The 21489-nt window shown below is 43.1% G+C and overlaps 1 protein-coding gene across 1 annotated transcript; it reads left to right on the top strand.

Annotated features, from left to right (window-relative positions):
• Positions 1-1731: 1731 nt before the first annotated feature.
• Positions 1732-21171, top strand: ITIH4 (inter-alpha-trypsin inhibitor heavy chain 4). The gene is made up of 22 exons (XM_086618915.1): positions 1732-1806; positions 4311-4471; positions 4909-5013; positions 5678-5840; positions 5944-6054; positions 6139-6267; positions 7136-7252; positions 7830-7998; positions 9002-9118; positions 10650-10831; positions 11731-11913; positions 12483-12622; positions 13244-13398; positions 13903-13941; positions 14228-14284; positions 15433-15465; positions 16481-16519; positions 17009-17122; positions 17786-17960; positions 19392-19546; positions 20417-20519; positions 21096-21171. Exons 1-22 carry the CDS (start codon positions 1732-1734, stop codon positions 21169-21171), a joined length of 2598 nt encoding a protein of 865 aa, XP_086475041.1.
• Positions 21172-21489: the final 318 nt, after the last annotated feature.

The following is a 21489-nucleotide window of genomic DNA, read 5'->3' as shown; positions in this document are numbered from 1 at the left end:
TACAGCCCCGGGAGAGGTTATTTTTCCTGTCCTGTTGATGTTTTTTAAGATTTCAAACATTCTCTTTTCTTGCCCTGAGAATGAAGGAACAAATGAAGCCCACTGAAAACTTTCCAATAAAACAAACGAGCCCCAGACACGTGGCGTAGGAATGGCTTGTGACAGTTTGCTGCCTGACCCCCATTTCTCACCTTGATTTCCCTACTTGTAGAGCTGAGGAGTTGAACTTTTGAAATGGTTTCTGCCCAGGCTCTGTTTACTGCTGAAAAAAACCCCAACAATTATTTCCCCACAATGTGTTTAAAATGCTTTGTAGAAGAGGCAGACATTACAGCTACTCAGATGGAGAAATATCTTTTAAATAGTCATGAGAGCTGTCTTGCGTTAGGAGGCTACCTAAACACCACATGAGTGAGCATGTATTTTAGGAATTATGTTAGTATAACATTGTCCATAGTTATTTGTATATAAAATCAGACTTTCAAGATGATTTCTTTTTGCAGGGCTACATGCCAACCCTTGACCAACAAAAATTTCACAGGAACTGCTCGAAGTCCTGCTTGGATGAAGATCTTACTGTGAAACAGGAGGTAAAAAGAGTTATCCCACTCTGTTTCCAGGTAAACTCAGGTGTAGAGCTCTCCCAGCACCACCCTTTTGTGCAAACAGCCCCGCTGAGAGCACAGGTTAAGGGCAGCTTTGCAGATACATCACAACTGTGTTAGGGAGAGACAAGGCCAGATGTGCTCCCATATATGGCTGTTGTGGCACTAGTTTTGGGGTGGTTTGTGGCGTCTTTGTACACTTCCATACCAAACTGAAAGAGGGGAGATTTAGATTAGATATAAGGAAGAAATTCTTCACTCAGAGGGTGGTGAGGCAGTGGAGCAGGTTGCCCAGAGAAGTTGTGGATGCCCCATCCCTGGAAGTGTTCAAGGCCAGGTTGGATGAGGCTTTGAGCAACCTGTTCTAGGGCAAGGTGTCCCTGCCCATGGCAGGGGGATTGGAATTAGGTGATCTTTGAGGTCCCTTCCAACCCAAAGCATTCCATGATTCGACGATATATGCATGAACAGGCACTGACTTAGTGCCTCTCTTTGTAGGAAGTCCAGGCAAGGTCTGATTACTTTGGTTTTACTGTTTAGCTAAAGACAAGCCACAACTAACTGCTGCTTGACAAACAAGAATTACGGCATGTCAGAGGAAGCGAAAAGAGATGTTTCAAAAGGGCTACTCTGTTCCTCTCATGGGTCAGTTGGGCAGGGAGGCACAAAGTATGAAGAAGTCACCAACTTCGAAATCTCACGTGAACGTTGCATGTCTTTGCAATCTCCAAATCTCTGAAGTGCTTGAGATAATGTTAAGGATATGTCCTTTCTAATTATTACTGTTGGATACGGTAGAGATTCATGCATCCAAAAACGCAGCTTGTTGCACAGACCAGTTCATCTGCCTGTGGGATTTCACATGCCGCAGTGGCATCCAAATTTAAACAGAAGCCATAAGGATTTCTTAACACTATGCGTCATGAAACATTAAAAATCTAATGTTTAACAGCAAAGATCTGTTGGAAAAATAAACCTTCACCAAGTCCAAGTTTTACTTATGTTTAACATGTAAATATTAAGTTTCTAGGTCTCTTCAAAGTCTACATAATATCCCCAAGTACAAGTTACTCATTAACTGATTAAGATAAACCAAGTTTTCATTTGAAAATCTGGTCTTTCCAAAATGGAGAAGAAAATGTTGCTCACATTGATGGTCTTTTCCTTGCTCATGGTATTAACAGGATCTATTGCTCAGAAGGTATTTGCTTTAGTATTTTTTTTAACAGGATTTTATTTGCTCATTTTGTGATCCAGTATTGGGGTAGCTGGCCAGGTAATGCCGGTAACTCTTCAGGTAACCACCACCTGTGGAGCCTTGGGTGTATTTTGTCTTTATGTCAGGCTTTTAAGGCCTTTTTGGTTGGTTGTTTGGGCTGTTACAGTATGAATATGGCAGGAGAGCATTTGCAGATGTGGCTGATCACCCTCTTCCCCAGGGATGTAAAATACCAAATTTGAGGGATCAGTGAATCTCCTTTGGCCGCTGGATGAGGTTTGGATCTTGACACGGTGGCATTACAGCAGGATCAAACGAGGACCGCTGCGGTGCTGGGAGGTTTCTGACAGGCATTTAATAATTTATATGGAATAGAAAAGAGGGGAGTAGAGAGTTATTTGTACTGTCTGGAGGAGCAAACTATGTTTTGTGTTCTCTCAGGGTGCATGTGACTGGTCTTGTTTTAAAAACATCAATATTAGAGAAATGGAGGAAGCCAAACGTTGGAAGGTTTTTCTTTCCATCCTGCCTACTGAGAAAAGCATGAAATGCAGCTGAAATGCAGCTGGGTTTCTGGGAGTCAGAGGAAAGTCTTGTGGCTCTTGCAGGGGTGGCCGAGGGCTCTGCAAGAAGCGACGTATGTGGTGTATGGGGAGCGGCCATGAGTCCCTCCTCACTGCTTTCAGGCACAGACTCAGGGCTGGTCCTCTCTAAGGTCTTTTCCAACCTAGAAATCTATGAATCTATGAATCTATGAATCTACCTCCTTCACTAAGGGCACAGCGATGCCTCTCACCGTGCTGCACCCTGCTGTATGCTTGTCTGTGCCGGTCACAGCCTGGAAATGCTGCTGGGGCTGGCCGAGCACAGCAGGTGCAGGTCCCTGTCCCCTCGTCCCCACAACACACCTTCGGCACGTGGCGGTGGGGTAGATTTTGCAGGGGATGGATTTTGCATTGGACAAGCTCGTTCTGTGCTGGAAGGATGCTCCGTGGGCAGTGATGGCCACCACATGCCTATGCTGCCCCAACAGGTCACGGCTTGGGACTTGGTGCTCCTCAGTCGTGGCAAAACCTCCCCTCGAAATGTGCCACGGGCAGGTTTGAGCATGGCAGGGCAGCCAACGCGAGCAGAGGTACTTGGGGATACTCGTAAAGCTTTTGGGAAGAGATGCCCCCAGGAGGGACTGTTCCAGCCTAGGTAGGGAGGGCTCCAGCTCTAGGGGTGGGCAGCGGGGAGGCACAGGCAGGGAGAGGCACCCAAACTGCCAGGATCAGGAGATTGTTCTCTTGATGAATATTTTGGGGTTTTTATCTCATTGTCCTGGACTGCTAGTAGGCATCAGGAGATGGAGCACGCTCTGGCAACGTATAACGAGAAAAGAAGCAGCCATCCACTAGTCATGGTGTTGGCTGCGGCACCTCTTGCCTTGGTGCCTGAGCACAAAGCTGCAGTCACAGCTTTGTGCTGAATGGCCAGGCTTAGTTTGATTAAACTTTTGAATTTCAGCCAATGCTCTAACTAAGAAGGGGCCAGTGGATGCTATTAATTGGTGAGCAAGGTACAGGAAATGAATTATCAAAATAACTAAACATCAATTAGCCATTCAAAAGATTTATGGGGCTGGAAAAGTAAAAACCGGAGTGCAATTATCTGCTTTGATGCTGAGCTTTTTAATTTTAATAAACTGTTGGACTATAATGAAGCTGGTGATGTCCAGATCAACCTTTCCAAGTGTCATTGCTGAAACAGAGGTAAGGCCTTTAAAATAGACATCCCAAACACAAAAGGAGGCTGTTTACAGAGGCAGGTGCTCCAAGCAATTCCCAGGCCACCTGCTTTATGGGATGTTTCCAGGCAGCTCCATGCCAGTGCCCTCTTCCCGCCAGTGTTGGGGGCCCTGGAAGCACCTGGAATCACCAGACCAGGAGAAACACAGAACTCAAAGGGCATCTCTGCTTGTGCAACCAGGAGGCCCATGCAGGGTTTCAAACGTGCTGCACGTCGTAGGTGACACAAGGCACCCAGCTTAAAAAACATGCAGCAAAGTCAACAACTGGGACAGCAAATAAATAGTCATGCAAAAAGCTGGCAGGTCTCTTTCTGTGGGTTGAGCACTTAAAGAGGCATCTGATTTTCCTGAGGTTAATCTTAGCAACGTATTGGGGTGACACAGCAGCTGCTTTGGAGTACCCCGAGGAGAGAAGAGCACAGAAAAAGGCTCAGCAGAAGCCTTCTGTGGCACGACAACACACAGATGTAGATGCAGATTTTGCGTGGGGCTGTGGTCACAGCTGCAGAGATGTGAATAAGCAGATGGCCAGTCTGGTTACAAACAGTTCCCCCCTCCCCAGTCCTGGCTGGACCTTCTGACAGTTTGTTCCTTCATCAGACTTTTCCAATAACATCACGCAGGTAAGGACTGCTGAGGAGCGAAACCTGAGTGTTTCAGTGTTTTGGTTTCAGCCTGTTTATTTTTTCCCCAGCATGCTATTGAAATCTACAGCCTCCATGCAGACTGCAAAGTCACGTCGCGATTTGCTCACACTGTCATCACCAGCAAAATTGTCAACCGAGCTAACGAGTCCAGAGAGGCGACCTTTGAAGTGGAGTTACCCAAGACGGCCTTCATCACCAACTTCTCCATGTAGGACCAGTCCTTACCTGCGGTGTGAAGGAGGCAGCCCTGAGGGCTGGGGGTGGGGGGGTTCATCTTTCTTCTCGGGAGGTGCTGAGCAAAAAGCACAAAGACCTGAAGTCTGGAGGGTCCTGCACAAGACACTGTGTGGGGCAAAGTAGTAGGCAGCCAAATAGAAAGGTGGCCAGGGTGAGGCTGCCTGCTGCACAGGGTGGGTAACAACCATGCTCGGTGGTGGTGTTTCTCCTGCTCCCTGAGACCCAGTGAGGAGGAGGGCTGTGTTGTAGTTGTGGCCTCTGGCATCCTCCTGGACGGGGAGGGATGTGGGAGCCAAACAGTGTTCCCTGCTCATGCCTCGAGGGCCACAAAGTGCAGCTTTCCTCTTGTTCCTTTCCCCAGTGCTTTCTTGCTAATAATATGAGTTAATTTTTATGGAAACCAAACAGGGCCATCGACGGTAAAGTATACCCAGGAATAATAAAGGAGAAGGCTTCTGCTCAAAAGGAGTACGACACTGCGGTCTCACGCAAGCAAAGTGCCGGCCTTGTCAAGTACGTTGCCATCCTGAGTAAGGCTGCTCCAACGCTCTTCCTTGGCTTCTTGTTTGGCTGGGATGGGTTAAACCCTGGAGCCACCCACCTCTCAGCAGGGATAAATGCGAAAAGCAGCCTTGGGTTCTTGTTGGGAGGGATGGTGTGTATGTATACATATATATATTTGCATATGTATATGATTTGTATCTGGCCCTGCAATGGGCTGCAGTGGGAGATGTCACCATTTGGTGTTGCCCTGGGACTTGCTGTCCTGCAGGAGCACCTTGCCGGGCTGGGATGACGCTCAGTCGTTGAGTGCGCTTCCCCGCAAGCACAGGGGACCACGACACTTGAGCAGACATCACGCTTTTGGGGTATATGTAATCTGTGCTTCCCATGTATTCAGTCCCAGTTCTGCTTGATCCCAGTCTGAGGCATGCAGAGGTTTCTGTTCCATTTCTCAGCTTGCATATGCAGCACCTGTGGCATGATAACGTGATATATATGTATATAATACTGCATACAGTGTAAAAAGTCTTCCCTATGATGAATAAGATTTACTGCTATTCTTTTTTATTTATTCCATGCAGCCCCTTGGCCATTATTTAGCATACTTCATAAACTTTGGTCACGACAAGCAAACCTTCCCCCCAGGAGGTAAATCTCTGTTCTCTCCCTGCAGAATCACAGGCAGAAAACTGGAGCAGTTTCACGTGTCCATCAGCATTGCGGCTGCCAGCAAAGTCACTTTTGAGCTGACGTACGAGGAGCTGCTGAAGCGGCAGCTGGGGAAGTTCGAGCTGTTGATCAAGGTCCGACCGAAGCAGCTCGTGAAGCACTTCCAGGTGAGCTGTCTTGGCTGGGGCTGGGCAGGGAGCACTGTGGAGTTTTTCAGGCACAGCCGTGTGCCCTCCGAGATGCTGACACCAACTTCTTCTCCACCATCAGATTGATGTGCACATCTTCGAGCCCCAAGGCATAAGCTTCTTGGAGACAGACAGCACGTTCATGACAAATGAGTTAACTCAGGCGCTCACGCAAGTGCAGAATGAAACCAAGGTAAAGTAACAGCTGCTAGATGTTGCTGCCAGTGGCAGCTTTAGGATACATTGCTTTAAATCTTTTCTTCTGATTGCTTTGCAGGCTCATATTTTATTTAAGCCAAGTGTAGATCAACAGAAGATAAATCCTGAACTCAACGAAACCCTCCTCAATGGTGATTTTGTTGTGCGTTATGATGTTAAGAGAGCTGCCACTGCAGGTGATATACAGGTGAAAAATAAATAGAGATAAAAATCCTTTCAGATCATAGATAGGTCTGAATGTGAAGTGCAATCAACAAAACAGCAACATTTACTTTGAAACTCCAAGAGCGACAGGAAAAGCCGTTTCCATTAATCCACGGTCAGCAGGAACTGATGGCGATGCTCAGTAAATCCCCGGAGACACCAGATACATTGGCAAGAATGGATCATCCCTGAAAACAAATAATCTTTCAAATTTTGTTTCAATAGCAACTCTATTTGACACTTTATAGATGTCTCCTTACATTCTTTTCTTTATCATTTTGGCTGATCTAAGGTGTATTTGTGGCTTCTTGTGAATGAAGTTTAGAGGAATGTGATTTATATAACTTAAAATGATGGCTTGGTTTTCTTTTGGTTTTTGTGACAACTGAGGAGTAACTAAAGAGAGAAGGAACTTAAATATTTATGGACCAATGCAGATCCTAGGGAATAAAGTACGTTATTTTCCATACCGTTTCAGTAGTGATGTTTCCATGGATGTGCTAAAAGATGGCAGCCACAGTCAATGAGCAGAGCTGTGCTCATAGGTGGTGATAAAGAGGTAACATAATCTGCAGTGATAAAGCAGATGTATCATACATATGGCACTGAGGCGTATACTATACACTTTTTATTATTTATATCTATATGTACCCTTCTCTCTTATGATTTTCTCTCTACAAACAGTCTCGCTTCCAGCCAGGAAAACATTTTAATAGTTGTTTGATTTGGGCTTATCTAGAAGGACAGAACGCTGAGCATGCACCCTGCTTCTTGCCGTGCCAGAACTTGAAGATGCAATATGTGTTTATTTAGATGCAATTTTATACATGATTTCACATTCTGTGTTTCAGATTGTCAACGGGTATTTTGTGCATTACTTTGCACCCCATGAAATGCCAGTGTTTCCCAAAAATGTCATCTTCGTTATAGACCGAAGCGGCTCCATGGCAGGCAGGAAAATTGAGCAGGTAACTCGGCTCCAAGTACTGACCTCTGCTCGCATCAGTCACACACACTGTCCTTTCAGAGAAGCGACTGTGAATTTCACTTTTGAAACACGTACTGGTTTTGGACACAGCAAAACTTTCAGATATATAGAAAAGCTGGAAAATATATACGCATGGATTTAATATATTAAAGAGCAAAACTTTTCTGATACAGCTGTTCTCACGGGTATCGGACGTTAAGGCAGAGAGCACTCTTTCTGTCTCTATCTTTCAGAATATTTTGCTTCTAATTTCTTTTTCTTTAATGAATTTTGAAGAATTAATTTGTCAGTTTTACCTTTATTGATGATTGTGTAGGTAGCCTTGCTAGAGAGCAGACAAGCCTGCTACTGCCCTCATAGGTGGTTTTTTGTCTGTAAGTTAAATGAATCTGCCATTTCTGATGGTCTCATCCTGAAAAATACCATTAGAACTAAATAAGGGTGTTGGGCTGCATCTTGAGTAGTGCTGTAGGGAAACCCCCTTATTACGCTGCAATTCCAACCCCAGTTCTGGCAAAGTAGAAATATTCCAAGTGATTGTTTTCTCCTTGGAACAGACGAGGGATGCCCTGTTGAAGATTTTGCAAGACCTCCGCCCGGAAGATCATTTCAACTTTATCACCTTTAACAGCAGAGTGGTGGAGTGGCAGAGCTCTGTGCTGCAAGCCACTGCAGAGAACGTGGCGAGTGCTGCAGGATTCGTGCAAACTCTTTCTGCGAGTGGAGGTACGAGGCACCACCTAGATGCCTGTAATCACAAACATGCACACAGTATAATATATTGCTTAGAAAAAAAATATTTATTGGTCGTATACTGCTACAGAACTACTATCAGTGCTTGCAAAGTAAATTAAATTAAAAAGTTTTAATATTTATGAATGACGAGTGGGATAGAAAAGCTGGTTATGGGAGTGGATGGACTGGTGACTACGTTATGATATGGATATAGAGAGAGATGGTTACGCCACATCTATGAACCATAGAAGCCACAAAGTTTTGTTTCAGATTTTCATAACAGTGATGGCTGGAAGATTTCCTAATAGTAGGTTTTTTTTTTTCCTACAGAAAAATGGCCATTCACTCAACATTTGACAGCAATTTTCTGATTTTTTTTTTTTTTTTTTAATAACAAGGGTACCCTTGTAAAATAAAATGCATCCAAAGTTATACTCCCCTGTAAGCCACACTGCGGAAACAATATAATCAAAATAGGCACAAAGCATTTCAATTGCTGCATCACTCAGTGCAGGGTTTTTTTTTTATTATTATTTTGTTTTAAGCACCTCTAAAAGGTTACATCTCCTGTTACTGTTATGCTGTTAGTATTAACGCAGGCTTTCTTATCCCAGGCACTAACATCAATAAAGCCCACCTGTGCCCAGCTCTTTTCTTTGACGTCTCAAATAAGGCCAGGAGATATTTTTTTAAATGTAGCTTAACAGATGACAGTGTGTTTATTTAAGCACTTTTTAATGGCTCTAGATGTGTTTGTATTTCCCATGACATATGTGTGGAAAATGTTCCCAAAAGAATACTCCAGCGTTGCCATTGCAATATAATACACCACAATTAAGCCAAGTAGGCTAAACCCTTAAATCCTCATCTCTCTGAAGGATTACTTCCTGCAGAAAACTTTAAACGACTCTGCAGGGCCTCTGCAGATGAAGTGCACTGATTTCTTTAGATGATTACCCTTCTTAGGCGAGTGATGCCTGCTTTCTCATGACAGGCACAGATATCAATCATGCCTTGCTGACTGCCGTGAGCGTGCTCGATAAAGCTGAGAGGCTGCCAGAACGGAGTGTCTCCATGATTATTTTGTTGACAGATGGCCAGCCCACTTCTGGTGAGTAAATACGAGCCTCAGTCTTCTCTCTCCTTGATTTTTTTTTTTTTTTTTTTTTACACCTTTTACACTTGCATCTCAGAGGCTGATAGACATCGTCTGTGTTTCGGAAGAGCTTTGGTATAAGCAGGCTGGGCTACCGCTGGATCTGTGCCAGAGAGGATGACTATGAGAGGGCTCTGGCAAGGGCTGTAAGAAGTGATGGCAACGCCTGCCTGCCCATGGCTACACGTTCTTTAGCTGGGAACTGTTTTGCTAAATACCATTAGCTTCCTAGTTTATAAACTTGAGGGAATTCTTGGAGATACTCCAGGCACAGCTGAAAAGTGAAAGCGAAATACTTAGAGTCTAAACATAGACATTTTGCATATATTATATACAGTCCAATTTGAGAGATATTACTTGTGTTTCTTCACCCTCCTTGCCCCAAACTTGAGATATTTTCAAGGTGCCTATTGTTTTGCATTCTTTTCCATGTCTAGTTGTTAACTGGTGATCAGCTGTGATAGCACAAGCCGAGGGCTGAGATAGAAATACTGGTTTAAATAAACAGTAACTCCCAATGCAACGGCACGAATGTCACTTGTTCTGCACAGGAGTTTCTCTAAGTGTTGTGTGGCACCAGCAATATTAATTCAGCTGCCAGCTCGCTAGTACCATCAGTCTGCCTTTCAGATCGTGTGGTCTGTCCTGCTTTGGGGTTGGTTTATTTGTTTGGTGTGGGTTTTTTTTTTAATAAAATTCAGCTCACGGTGCTGCCTGCTCAGCACAGCCACACTGAGTCCGAGGTACCCCCAAGTACACTGCACAGCCACAAGCTGGCCAGAAGTCGGGTTGGACTGCAGTGCCAGGCAAATATGTGCATCGTTGGTGCATACGCTGCCTTCCTTGGCAAAGCAGGCTGAAAGAGAAAAATCGGAGCTGCTCCCATGATACTGCTACAGGTAGTGACAGTTCCTGCCTGGAAATGCTGACAGAGAAGCTCTCCATACAGGGCCGTCAGCGGCTCTTCAAATGGGAGAAGATGGTGTGAAAAATCTCCTCCCTTTGATGCGCAAAGGTACTGAGAGAGATGCCTGGCTGAGTTAATTTGCAGTTTGTCTGAATTACACCATTAACCAATCCATTTCTCTCTGAATTCATGCACAGAGGTTTTATGGGTGATACTTGTTGTCCCAACGCTTGATCAAGTGTTTGCATCCCTCGCACTGCTAACTTGTAGTGTGTGCCCCCTCTGAAAACCTCCTCTGGCCCCTGTAATCTTGTAAAATATTTTGCACTTAGCCATGACAACATGAGTAGAAATCCGTAAAAATCACTGAGGGGGAGAATCAGGTTCTGGCACTCCAAACGCAAAGTGGTGCTTTCATGTCCAATTCAATTAATGGAATTGTGTCCCATATATTTTTAATATTTTATTCTTAATAATTTTTAAAAGACTTCAGGCAGAATTTTCCATTAAACCCGCTGCTGTCTTTTTGTACTTAAAAAACCCCAACCAAACAAGGGTTTGGTTTTGTTTCAATTACAGGTGAGAGGAATGTGGAAGTCATTCAAGAAAACATTCAGAAAGCAGTCAATGGGAAATATGCTCTTTTCTGCCTGGGCTTCGGGTTTGACGTCAGTTACAACTTCCTGGAGAAAATGGCCCTGAGCAATGCGGGAATAGCACGTCGGATATACGAAAACGCTGACGCAGCCTTGCAGCTCCAGGTCAGGACTAAGGAATATGCCAGAAAAGCTGCAGTTTATGTCTAGTCTTCGCAGCAAATCCACAGATTTCCTGAGATGAGGAGTTGGTATTTAGTTTTTCTGATAATTTTACGGAGAGAGGAAGGCAATTTTGGAGTATCTGAGGGTTTGTACCCTAACCATGACTCAAAGTTGAAGTCCTCAAATCAGCTGCATTTAGACAAACCTGGAAACTCACACACTTCTGTACCTCTGCAAAAAAAAAGAAAAAGATTGTCTAGGGGAGGTGATAGTGGAAAAACTTCTGTTCTTAGGTTGGTTTTAGGTTCTTTGCTTGAAACAGTTTGAAACACCATTGGAAAGTGTGTGTTATGGTTTCCCTAAAAATCAGCAAGTAGTTTGAGGCACCTACAGGCAAACTGGCTTTGCAGTACCACCAGCCTGGGTCTTCCCTGTCTATCTAGGGAGAAGTTTTACTGTTCGAGACATTCTCTTTTTTGGGAAGCCACGTCTACCTGTTTTGTCTGGATATGCAGAGATTGGATTTGCTTAACACCAGCCACAGTCCAGAAGAAGAAAGATAAAACTTGACTGATCTGGAGGATTAAAATATCAGATGTGAAAAGTGACTAAATCAAAACACCTAACTGAGAGAGGTGGTGATAATAGGGATGCTGCTTGGGTACTTGAATTAGCATGGGAAATACAGTTTAAATGGCATTGCCAGCCTGGCTGGAGGAGGTGTGCTGAAACCTGGGAAGAAACATTTATTTATTTTTCTAGGTTTGTAGCAGTCTTACACTGCTGAAAAAATTTTGCTCCCTTCTCTTTGAGAGGTTTTTAGACATTTAACATATTGCTTTGCATAATTTTGTGGTCATTTGTGCACATAATCTCTCTCTCTCTCTGCTTCTCTTTAGGGCTTTTATCAAGAGGTGGCTACCCCAATATTAATGAAAATTGAAATGCAGTATCCAGAAAATGCCATTGAGGGATTAACCAAGAACAATTTCAAGCTGTTTTTTGAAGGATCTGAAATTATAGTATCGGGAAAAATTAGCAATGATCTTGATCTTTTGCCAGTAGAAATTAAAGCTCAGTCAGTAAGTGTTTAGTTTACTAACTGTGAAAAACATATTTCCTTTTCTGGTTTTTTGTGGTGCAATACGAGACTTCAAGAAGTCTTTTGTGTGCAATATATGTTCTCTGCATTTGGACATTCAGCTGTTTTCCCATTTTAGGAAAAATATTTCAGAATTCAAACAATTTTCCCCTCCTGAATTTGCTACTAAAGAAAAATGCTGAAGTATATCCACAAATCAGCAAACAGCAAATCCTTTCAAAACCATAATATTTTGGCCTTTCAAGCATTTTTAGGAAAGTGGTTTGCACTTTCAGAATGAAGAAGAAAATCTGAATTATTAATCTCAAAAATGTTGACATAGAACAATTTCATTACCTCCTTTTTTCAACATTATTTTGAGTCCAGAGTCATATATCCAAAATAAATGCTTCTTTGGTACTTTAGAGTTGCATTTTCCAATGGGACAGAACAAAATTGAAGGAAAAAAAGGGCACTTTGGCACTGAAAGATGTTCTTTTAAGTCTAATAATGTGACTATAAAAGAAGTCTGGAACTGTTCCATTGATGGTCCTCTTTCTCCCACTTCAGCATGCTCATGACTTGACTCTTAGAGAAGAAGCAAATGTCAAAGAGAAGGAGCAAGTTTTTCAAAATCAAAGTTACATCTTTGGAAATTTCATAGAGAGACTGTGGGCTTACTTAACCATTCAACAGCTTCTGGAAAAATCGTAAGCGATTTTAATTTTTTTGTATTACAAATTTCTAAGTTCTTAAAACGCAAATTCCTTATTCACAAATTATGTGATCGGAAAATACAAAGAAACAGAAATGTTTCTGCAGATAGTATTAAAAACATAGTGCACTGTAAGAATGCTACATTACTGGATGAGGAACATATGCCTTTCAGTTATGATAACGCTGTGTTATTAAAGGGGTGTGTATATATATGTATATACACATATGAAAACATAATACAAAATGTTCTTCATGACATTATTGTGAAATAGATTTTAATTGCATGGATTGGGTTGAGCTGTTGTTGTACATCCAGAAATATGGCCTGTAGCTAAGTGAATGGCAATAGCTAGTAAAGAGAACAATAACTATGTCCATAGGCGCCTCATAGATCACGTATCTGTTATTTTTGTGTTTGAACCATTCATAGGCTTCAGTATTGCAGACCATTTAACATCTCCACTGTTTTGAGCATGTGAGCAGCTGAGTTATCCCAATAAGACTATTCACCCTTCAAAAATAAAAAATATCTCTTAAGACAGCTGACATGAAAAAGAATCTGACCTGCTCATAGACTCTATATGTTATTTCTTCGTAATTAACACAGACTTTAGTATTTCAGCACAAGAGGAGGACCGGAAAACCCTGGAGATGCAAGCCTTAGAGCTGTCTCTGCGGTACAGCTTCGTTACGCCTCTCACATCCCTGGTGGTCACCAAACCTGCCGGCCAGCAGCAGACAGAGCTGGCGAACAAACCCACCGAAGCTGGTAAATGGGGCATCAAACAGGCCACTGGAAATACGCTGCTGTTATTGGTGATTTGTTGTTGGCCTCCAGTATAGGTTCATTTTATAGTGATGTGTCACAGTAATAAGCCACCTTGGAGGCAGGAGTTCAGGGATCACCTTTGTTTCAAAATAAAACCTACAGGATTTTTTTTTTAAAAGTGCAGTGGTGAAATGGGCACTACTATTGAAATGGAAAATAATTTGTTTAAATATTAACTAGAAGTAATTTAACAGTTGTTACTCAGCATTCCTGCCACTGCAAAGGGATTCTGCACTTTTCTCTGTAGCATTAAAGTGGAAAAATGAATGCAGGGAAGGAAAGCACGCCATTTCTAGCAGTCTTGCATGTGCTCTATCTGTCTTTTAACACACACAAAAAACCTGAAGCCCAACACCCACTTGTCCCAATTTTCTGGTTTACACATGGGTAAAGTGATTTAGTGTTGACTGCATGACACTAATCTGTCCCTCTTCCTTGTCTTAGATAATGAGAAGCCCAGCAGTTTTCCAGTAGGAGGTAAATGTTTTCTTCTTTTCCAGTAGCATATTTTCATAATAGTCTCTAGTGAAAAAAACAAAAAGAGCTCATGGTGGTTGTTCTATAGAGATTTGGAAAAGCATATAAAGCAAAACACAAGCAATGATTGCCAAGGTCTGTGCAGAGTTTGGGTGGATAACATGGTCAAAGGGAAAAAATCTTCCATTTGGAAAGTCTCGAAGACCAAAATTGTCTTTACTCACAAGGAAAAATAGTTCTTCAACTGAGCAGTGCTAATGATGTTTTCTGCTTCTTCCTGCCGTGTGCAAAGCATCTGTCCAGAAATTAAGCTCAAGATATTTTGGAATGACTCCTGAGGATGATTTAGGTATTTGTTTCCTCTCTTTCTGGAAATAACAGATCTGTTTGAATATTAATTTTAAACCTCCGGCATTATTAATCTGATAATCTCCCCTACGATAATACATCATAAAAGCAATGTTTTTATAGGTGAAGAGCCCTGGTTTTGCTCTATTTCTTTCCCAGAAATGTATTGAGGGAATTATAATGCTGCATCTTTCTCTGAAGGTTACCTGTTTCAAAGTGGCACTGGGGAGTTTAACAGCAGAAAATTCCCTGACCAGAAGCATGGCCCAGCAACTGTCCTGCCCTGCTCAGGAGGCACGCAGGGCTTGGCACTGCCCTTCCCTCAAAGCTCCCTTTGGCTGCAAGAGAAGAGTTTGGGGCCACCTCTGCAGCACGACCTGTTTCCGTAGCAGGTGCCAAGCTCTATGTCAGTGCGATGGTCAGGCAGGCACGGCTGCTCGAGGGCACAGGGATGTCCCTGTTGGATCTGGGGATGCTGCCTGCCAGATAATCACTGAGCAGTGTTGCTCTCCATTGTGATGGACCAGCACAGCTGGAGTGGCCAGGGAGGAGAAGGGGCAAACAGGATGCTGGGCTACTGGGACCAAGAGAGGTTTTGATGTGCTCCTTTGGATGTTGCTGCAATTTCTCATGTTGATCTCATCTGATTTTTAACTGTCAGTAATAGCTCCTGTCTAGGGCTGCAGTGCTCCAGAGGGACCCTGTTGTGAGCTCGTGCTGGTGCTGTAGCTCCGCATGGAGCCGGTCCCTTTGCAGAGGCTGCCGTCACAGGTGCCCCCTTCCAGCAGAAGCACCTGCCCTTGTGCCAGGCAAGGGCAACTCTGCTGCACCGGCACCACCACTCCCCCTCCCTGGCCCCATGCACAAGGCAGATGAGGCCCCAGGCATCCCGCAGACAATTAAATCCCTTTTTGCAAATCCCTTCCTCAAAAAGTTCTTAGTAGTTTTTGTCCATTTCCATCCTTTGGCTGGAAATATTTTGCAGGGATCAGTGCTCATGTTCTGTGAACTTCATTACTGCAGACAGTTTACTTTGGGGAAGGAAGACAGATGCAGCTGGAGAATTATAGATTTGATGTTTGAAACCCTCCCATAAGGTATGTAATAAAATCATGAATAACATACAGATACTCTCTGTCCCTTCTCCAGATGCTTATAGACTGAGGGTTGGATCACCTCCTGGTAAGCTCTCCTCCTTTCTTTTTATTCAGAATAATTTTATAAAGTTCATTTTATATGTTGGTTCATAACAACATTCCTTTACTAAATACATTTTGATTGTGGATGCCCACTTGATATACAATTTCATTTTTATTGTGTGTATTTCAGTCCACAGGTATTTTATAACGAACTATAAACTTTTGAAAACAATCTTGGTCCCTTTTCAGAAATAAAAAATTATTATACCTCCTGAAAATAAATGTGAAAGATATGGAAAAGCATACATTCTTCAGCTGAAGGGAATGAGTGTTAAAAAAAAAAAAAAAAAATTAAAAAATTTACCAGTCCTGGGGTTTGCTGCATAAAGACTATGCGGGGCACAACCATCTGCACCATGACGATGCCAGCCCTGCAGGGAGGAAATCCCAGGGCGCTGCAGAGGCAGAGCTCAGCATCGCCACGAGCTCCCATAGCACCGAGCGGAGAAGGCGCTGGCTGCTGCCTGCATGGCATCTGCACACGTGCACTCGTGGCTGTATCCAAAAAAATTCAGTAGGCAACGAGCAGGAGGGATCCCCTGTTCTAAAGGGTGGGGAGGGGGATGCAAGGCACGACCTCAAGCCAACGAAACATTGGAAAAATCTTTTATTTCAGGTCGATGGCGCTCTGAGCCCAAACCTGGCAGCAACAAGAAGCTGTTGTCAGTAGGTAGTTACTCACAGTCGCGGGCGAGAGGCGCTGGGGTGGGCGTGCTGGGTTCGGTGCTGCTTGGTGCCCGCTGAAAATGCAGCTCTAAACCCTCCAGCAGCTCAGGCTGAGCGTGCCCCAGTGGCACAGTCGATCCCAAAAGAAATAGGCACTGGACATTGTGCTTTTATTCCCCATTGGGACACCTGGTTTTAAGCACAGCTCTCCGTAAAACTCAGTGACAAGCTCTGCTAAAAAGGTCTCTGTCAACAGTGTTCTTCCTGGTTAATTAGCTGACTTAGAGAAAGATGTTTCATCAAACTCTTCTTACTAATTTGAAGTATTTCAGTTCACAGGCTAACACACAACGTAAGAGCACAACCTTTTGGTAAGTAATGCATATACTAGTCCCATTTTAATAATGAATATAACTGTAATGTGCAGTTTTTTATACAGTAATGTTTTTTTTTCTGACTGCATCAACTCTGTGAAAATCCTTTACCTCTTCCTGCAAACCTTTGCTAGTTCTTTCCACATAAGTGCAAAATATCCCTGTATCCCATGAGAAAGCCTCCCTGGCTCAAGGATATAAGAACCAACAGAAATGTAGTAGAACAGAACTTCAGCCTTAGCTCTCAGGGCTCATTGTCCTTAATAAACTCAGTTTAAAGTTTAAAAATGTGTTTTCATTCGTATCAGGATGCTGAGTCTGAGGGTGCTTTACAATAACTATTACTGTGTTGATTTTAATCATTCTATTCTATAAAAGCTATAAACTAATGTTTTAGGTATAAATTGATTAATTTTGCTTTGCCTATCCGAAGGGTACAGGCTAGATTTTTATTTGCATGCTAACATTGTGCTTCTGGCTTTTCAGCCAACGAATATCCACAGCTTCTCCTGCAATTACCCAAACAAAATGAAATAATCTGTTTAAATACTGAAGGGAAAACGCAGCCCTCTGTCCACCTGCTGTCGGATCCGGAGCAAGGTGAGTGAGCCAGATTACCTGCGATACCAAGGACAAGGTGAGTCACTTTGGTCTATGAGCAGTTGGTGATATTCTTTGGGAATAACCCCCTTCTGAGAAGGGCCACGTCATACCTGGTGCCTTGCCTGGAGAGGCTGTGGTTAATTCTTCCTTTCTATTAGGCAATACTAACTTTCACTGAGCAACAGCTGAGGGCATTTCTCACAGGGCTGGTTGTGGGTCACCTCCTTCTCCTCCTAGTGTCACATCCATGGCCTTTAGGCTTTTCCCCTGCTCAGCCCTTGGAGGCTTCTGAGGATGCAGAGACCTTAAACCGCATGGCTCCTACATGCCAATGGAATGATGCACGCTCTTGACGTGCTGCGGTTTCCTGTGGTCCTGTTCTCAGGTGAGCCATGGCCCCAGGAGGTGGTTGTCAGCTGCTCTGATTATGGAGCAGAGCCACCTCTGTGAAACCAAGTGGCAATGTAGAGGTAAACAGACTCTGGTGACCCTACTGCAGCCTTGGGGCATGTGGAGCTGAAATGCGGGGTGTTATGCCTCCCAAAACTAGATTTGAGGCCCCGAAGCTTTTTTCAGCAACAAAGCTGAAGCAGTTCTATTAAGATCACTCGTACCTTAAAAGCACAGTCACTTGACAGATTTGTGTTAATGTTATTAAAGGACTCACGGTGACGGGGAAACTCGGAGACAGAATAAATCACTTTGTGCAGTTTGAAATTAACTACGTGAATCCCCCCGTGCAAATCCATGTCTCCACGGATGAGATCGTCTTAAGCCACAATAACGAGAGCACCCGGCTGCCATGGACAGAGTCAGCCAACTCCGCTGTCCAGGGGTAAGAAACGTCACCCTATCCTTTCCCAAACTTGGAATCACGTGTCACATCTTTTTTCATCCAGGCCTCCACTTTTGCATTTACTTCAAGTAAGTGCTTCCAAATATCCTTATCCGGTGAGTAACTCGACGAGAGCAGAAGCAGGGTACCTTCACAATCCCCCATTTCAAATACAGAGAATGAAAAAGGTTTGATTTTTAGTTCTCTATGCCTAAGTGAGAGAATCAAAACTGCACCACCAGCCTGCCTTTCTGCATCGATGTTAGAGGCAGAACGTTTCTCTTCCAAAGAAAAGGACCCACGGCAGCACGTAGCAGCCCCTGTGCCACCGCCGTGCTGGCTGCCACCAGGCGCTTTGTGCTCCTCCAGCTGCAGAGCGAGTGCTGCGAAGCGATGGCTTTGACATTTGCTGTCTCTTTTATACATCAGTTGGCTCCACACAGGCTGAAGTTTTCTGTCTCAGTTTTAGCAATAACTCACATCTGGGCAGCTGCCGTTTTTTATGGGAAGGCATGAAGTGTTTGAAGAGCTGTCTGTAACTGAATGCCTGCTGTTGGAGAGAGAGTCATTTAAATGCAGACTTCATTTGTCAGACTAATTAGAGCAAGATCCTCACTACCACAAGAAAGAGGTGAACTTAGCAAGGTTCCACCAGCTTGATTTGCAGTGCCAGAATAAACCTCCGAGAGGATCTGCTGTTGGTCTGGGAATAACAATAACAGAAGTTCTAAAACAACTGCTTTCAATTATTTTTGTAATCTAAATGGAGCCAAGAACATGCTGGATTTATGCCCCTCTACAATTCATTGTCTGCTGGGCAGAATGATCCTCCTGCTTCAAACCAGCACCCGAGCCCTTGCAGCCGCAGCGCTTCGTACGCCAGCGCGTGCGGGTGTGTTTTTTGTCTAACCTGGTCTGCAAGGGGGAAAAATGGCAGTGGATGTTTGTGTTCTGCAAGCCCACCTGCACCCAAAATAAAATTAATGGGTTAGGAGGAAGGCAGGATCTGAAAAAAACTGTTAAATAGCAAAGAAAAAGTATTTGACTTGTTTTCAAAACAGATGGAATTATTTTATCTACTCTACACTTTTTCTCATTAAAATGATGAGAAAATATTCTTTTTTTTTTCCCCAGCCAAGCATTTCTTCTCATTATGGATAATAAGATGTTTTCATCAGAAAATGTTCTTATCAGGTTACATGCAAATACACCAGAGATGGGAAAGATCTGTTATGTAGCATAGAGAGAAACGATATGCTACTTAATATTTTCTAGCTTAAAAATAACCACCAAAAGATCACAAAAAAACCCACCACAATTGCAAAGACACAAGGCAAAAATTAAATTGTTTTGATTTATTAATGTCAGCTAGTTAAATGTCTATTCTGACTTTGTATTCTTTGTGGAATAAAGTCGTTGTTTACTTCCTAGGCTGAGAGTCTCAGTTGAAAAGGAAAGGAGCGTTACAGCATCGTTGTCTGATACGGTCACAGTAAAAATTTCCTTTGTGAAGTTTCCAGACGATTTCCTTGGGCTGTATTTCTTGAACACCGACCACTTTTCTGACAAAGTCAGTGGAGTTCTGGGTATGTATCATTACAGATGTATACAACAAAGAAGAATGCTCTTGTCGCTAAGCTCCTGCAATGAGAACATGGCGGGGTTTTTTGAGCCACATCATAAGCCTCCGTTCAGATTTTGCCTCCCCGGGTCCTGACAAGCTCTCACGAAAATCAGTGGGCAGGCAAGGCGGCAGGAATGCTGAAATTCAGGGGGGGTCTAGAAAAACTTTACATTTAATTTATTCTTTTCAGACATCTAACATCACCTTCTGCTGCACAGCAATCCAGACCCTGCTCTGCAAAGAGGAGAGAGGTCTTACCCTTGAAATGCTTTTCCGCTCACCGGTGGTACAAGCCTAAATAGACTATTATGGGTTTAGAAAACGTTAACATTTTAAGAGCAAAATAATATTTGGGCTTAATCTCAACAGTGCTGTGGAATGACATAATTTATGCAGCAAATTAATTTGATGTCAAATAATGGACTATAAATAATGGACATAAAATGGTAAACAATCGGGGTTAGGAAATGAAAGCCAACTGGTCCTAAACATCTCAACTCCAAAAATCCTGATGAGACTAAAGTTAAAGTTGTTTCAAAAACTTTGGAAAGAGAGAGTCTGCATACTCTAAAAAACAGGAAAAAAAGTGAAAACCCATCAGAGCGAGGCTGAATCTCTCTGTGGAGGAGTGTTAGGGGTAACAGGAGATCACAGCTGAAACATGGGAATTTTCTTAATTTACTAAGGGAGCTTCCAAATGTGGGTTTTTTTGTTTGTTTGCTTTTTGAGGTAGATGGCTGCTTTCCTTGTGTCATAGCTGCCCTTTGGGTTAAATGAAAAACAACAGTCAGATGTTTTGTATTTTTAAATAGTTTGTGTCTCTCTTGCTTAGGTCAATTTTATTCAAAAGCACAATTTGAGAATAATTCCAACATCAATCATGGAGCAGGTGAAAGACTCCTCAGTGTGTCTGGATCTGAGCACAAAGTTACCAGGTAACAGATACAGAGTAAGGGTGAGTGATGTAGATGCTTCAAGGTTTATTTTATCAGCTCATACCAGCGATCAAAAGAAATTAAACCAAGGGAGTGTTTGTCTGTAAGACTACACCCATTTGGTGTAAATAATAGGAATTTGTGCTTAGATTTTTTCCTAATAGCCTGAATTTGTTGCTTGTTGAGCGATCCTACAAGGCTCAAGGCTCCTCTTTCATGGGGGTGAGGGGAAGAAATCATACCCTGGGGCTATGGTTTGCATTAAAAAATGCCAAATAAAGTAAGGTTCATGGATAGAGGGAAGGTGTTTCCTCAGCTGGATTCACCATGAGAAAAAATGCTTACACTCCAGTTGCTTTTAGCAAGTTGCTGAGATCTAGAAGAAATGCTGTGAGCATGTAGTTCCTGCTCACTGTCCCCATCACCGCTGCCTCCAGCTCTAGGAGTGGAGAGGGGCCAGCTCTGCCCGCACACAGGCCCGCAGACTCCTGGTACCATCTGCAAACGTAAGGTCGATTCTGGGCCTGCCCTTTGGTTATTTTATCACAACTTTTTCTTCTTTTGATTTTGTTTCAGGCAATACAAGAAAGATTACAGGCTTGGGTCAACCAGTGATCCTGTTCCCTGCTGGTCAATAGATGTAACTCCTTAAAAAGAGTATTCTGGGAAAGAAAACTGTGCAAACAGTGCTCTTCCAATTTTTTTTGTTATTTTCTCTCATCAAGAAAACCACACAGTTAAAGCCTTACCTGTTACTATAGATAAATGTCACAAATGTTTTACCTTGAAATAATTATACTTTCAAGATGAGAACGTGCTTGCTTGTTCACTACTTTACAAGGGTTTATAATACTCAATCTGGTTGTGAATGAACTAAATAAAATTGACTTTATCAGCTCACAGTTTGATATGGACGCACAGACTTAGGTTTTCAAATAAAAATAAGTGGTGGCATCATCCAGCCCAACAA

The sequence above is a fragment of the Tauraco erythrolophus genome, chromosome 12, assembly GCF_009769465.1.
Source record: "Tauraco erythrolophus isolate bTauEry1 chromosome 12, bTauEry1.pri, whole genome shotgun sequence".
Lineage (NCBI taxonomy): Eukaryota > Metazoa > Chordata > Aves > Musophagiformes > Musophagidae > Tauraco > Tauraco erythrolophus.
This window is presented reverse-complemented; position numbering and strand designations above follow the sequence as displayed.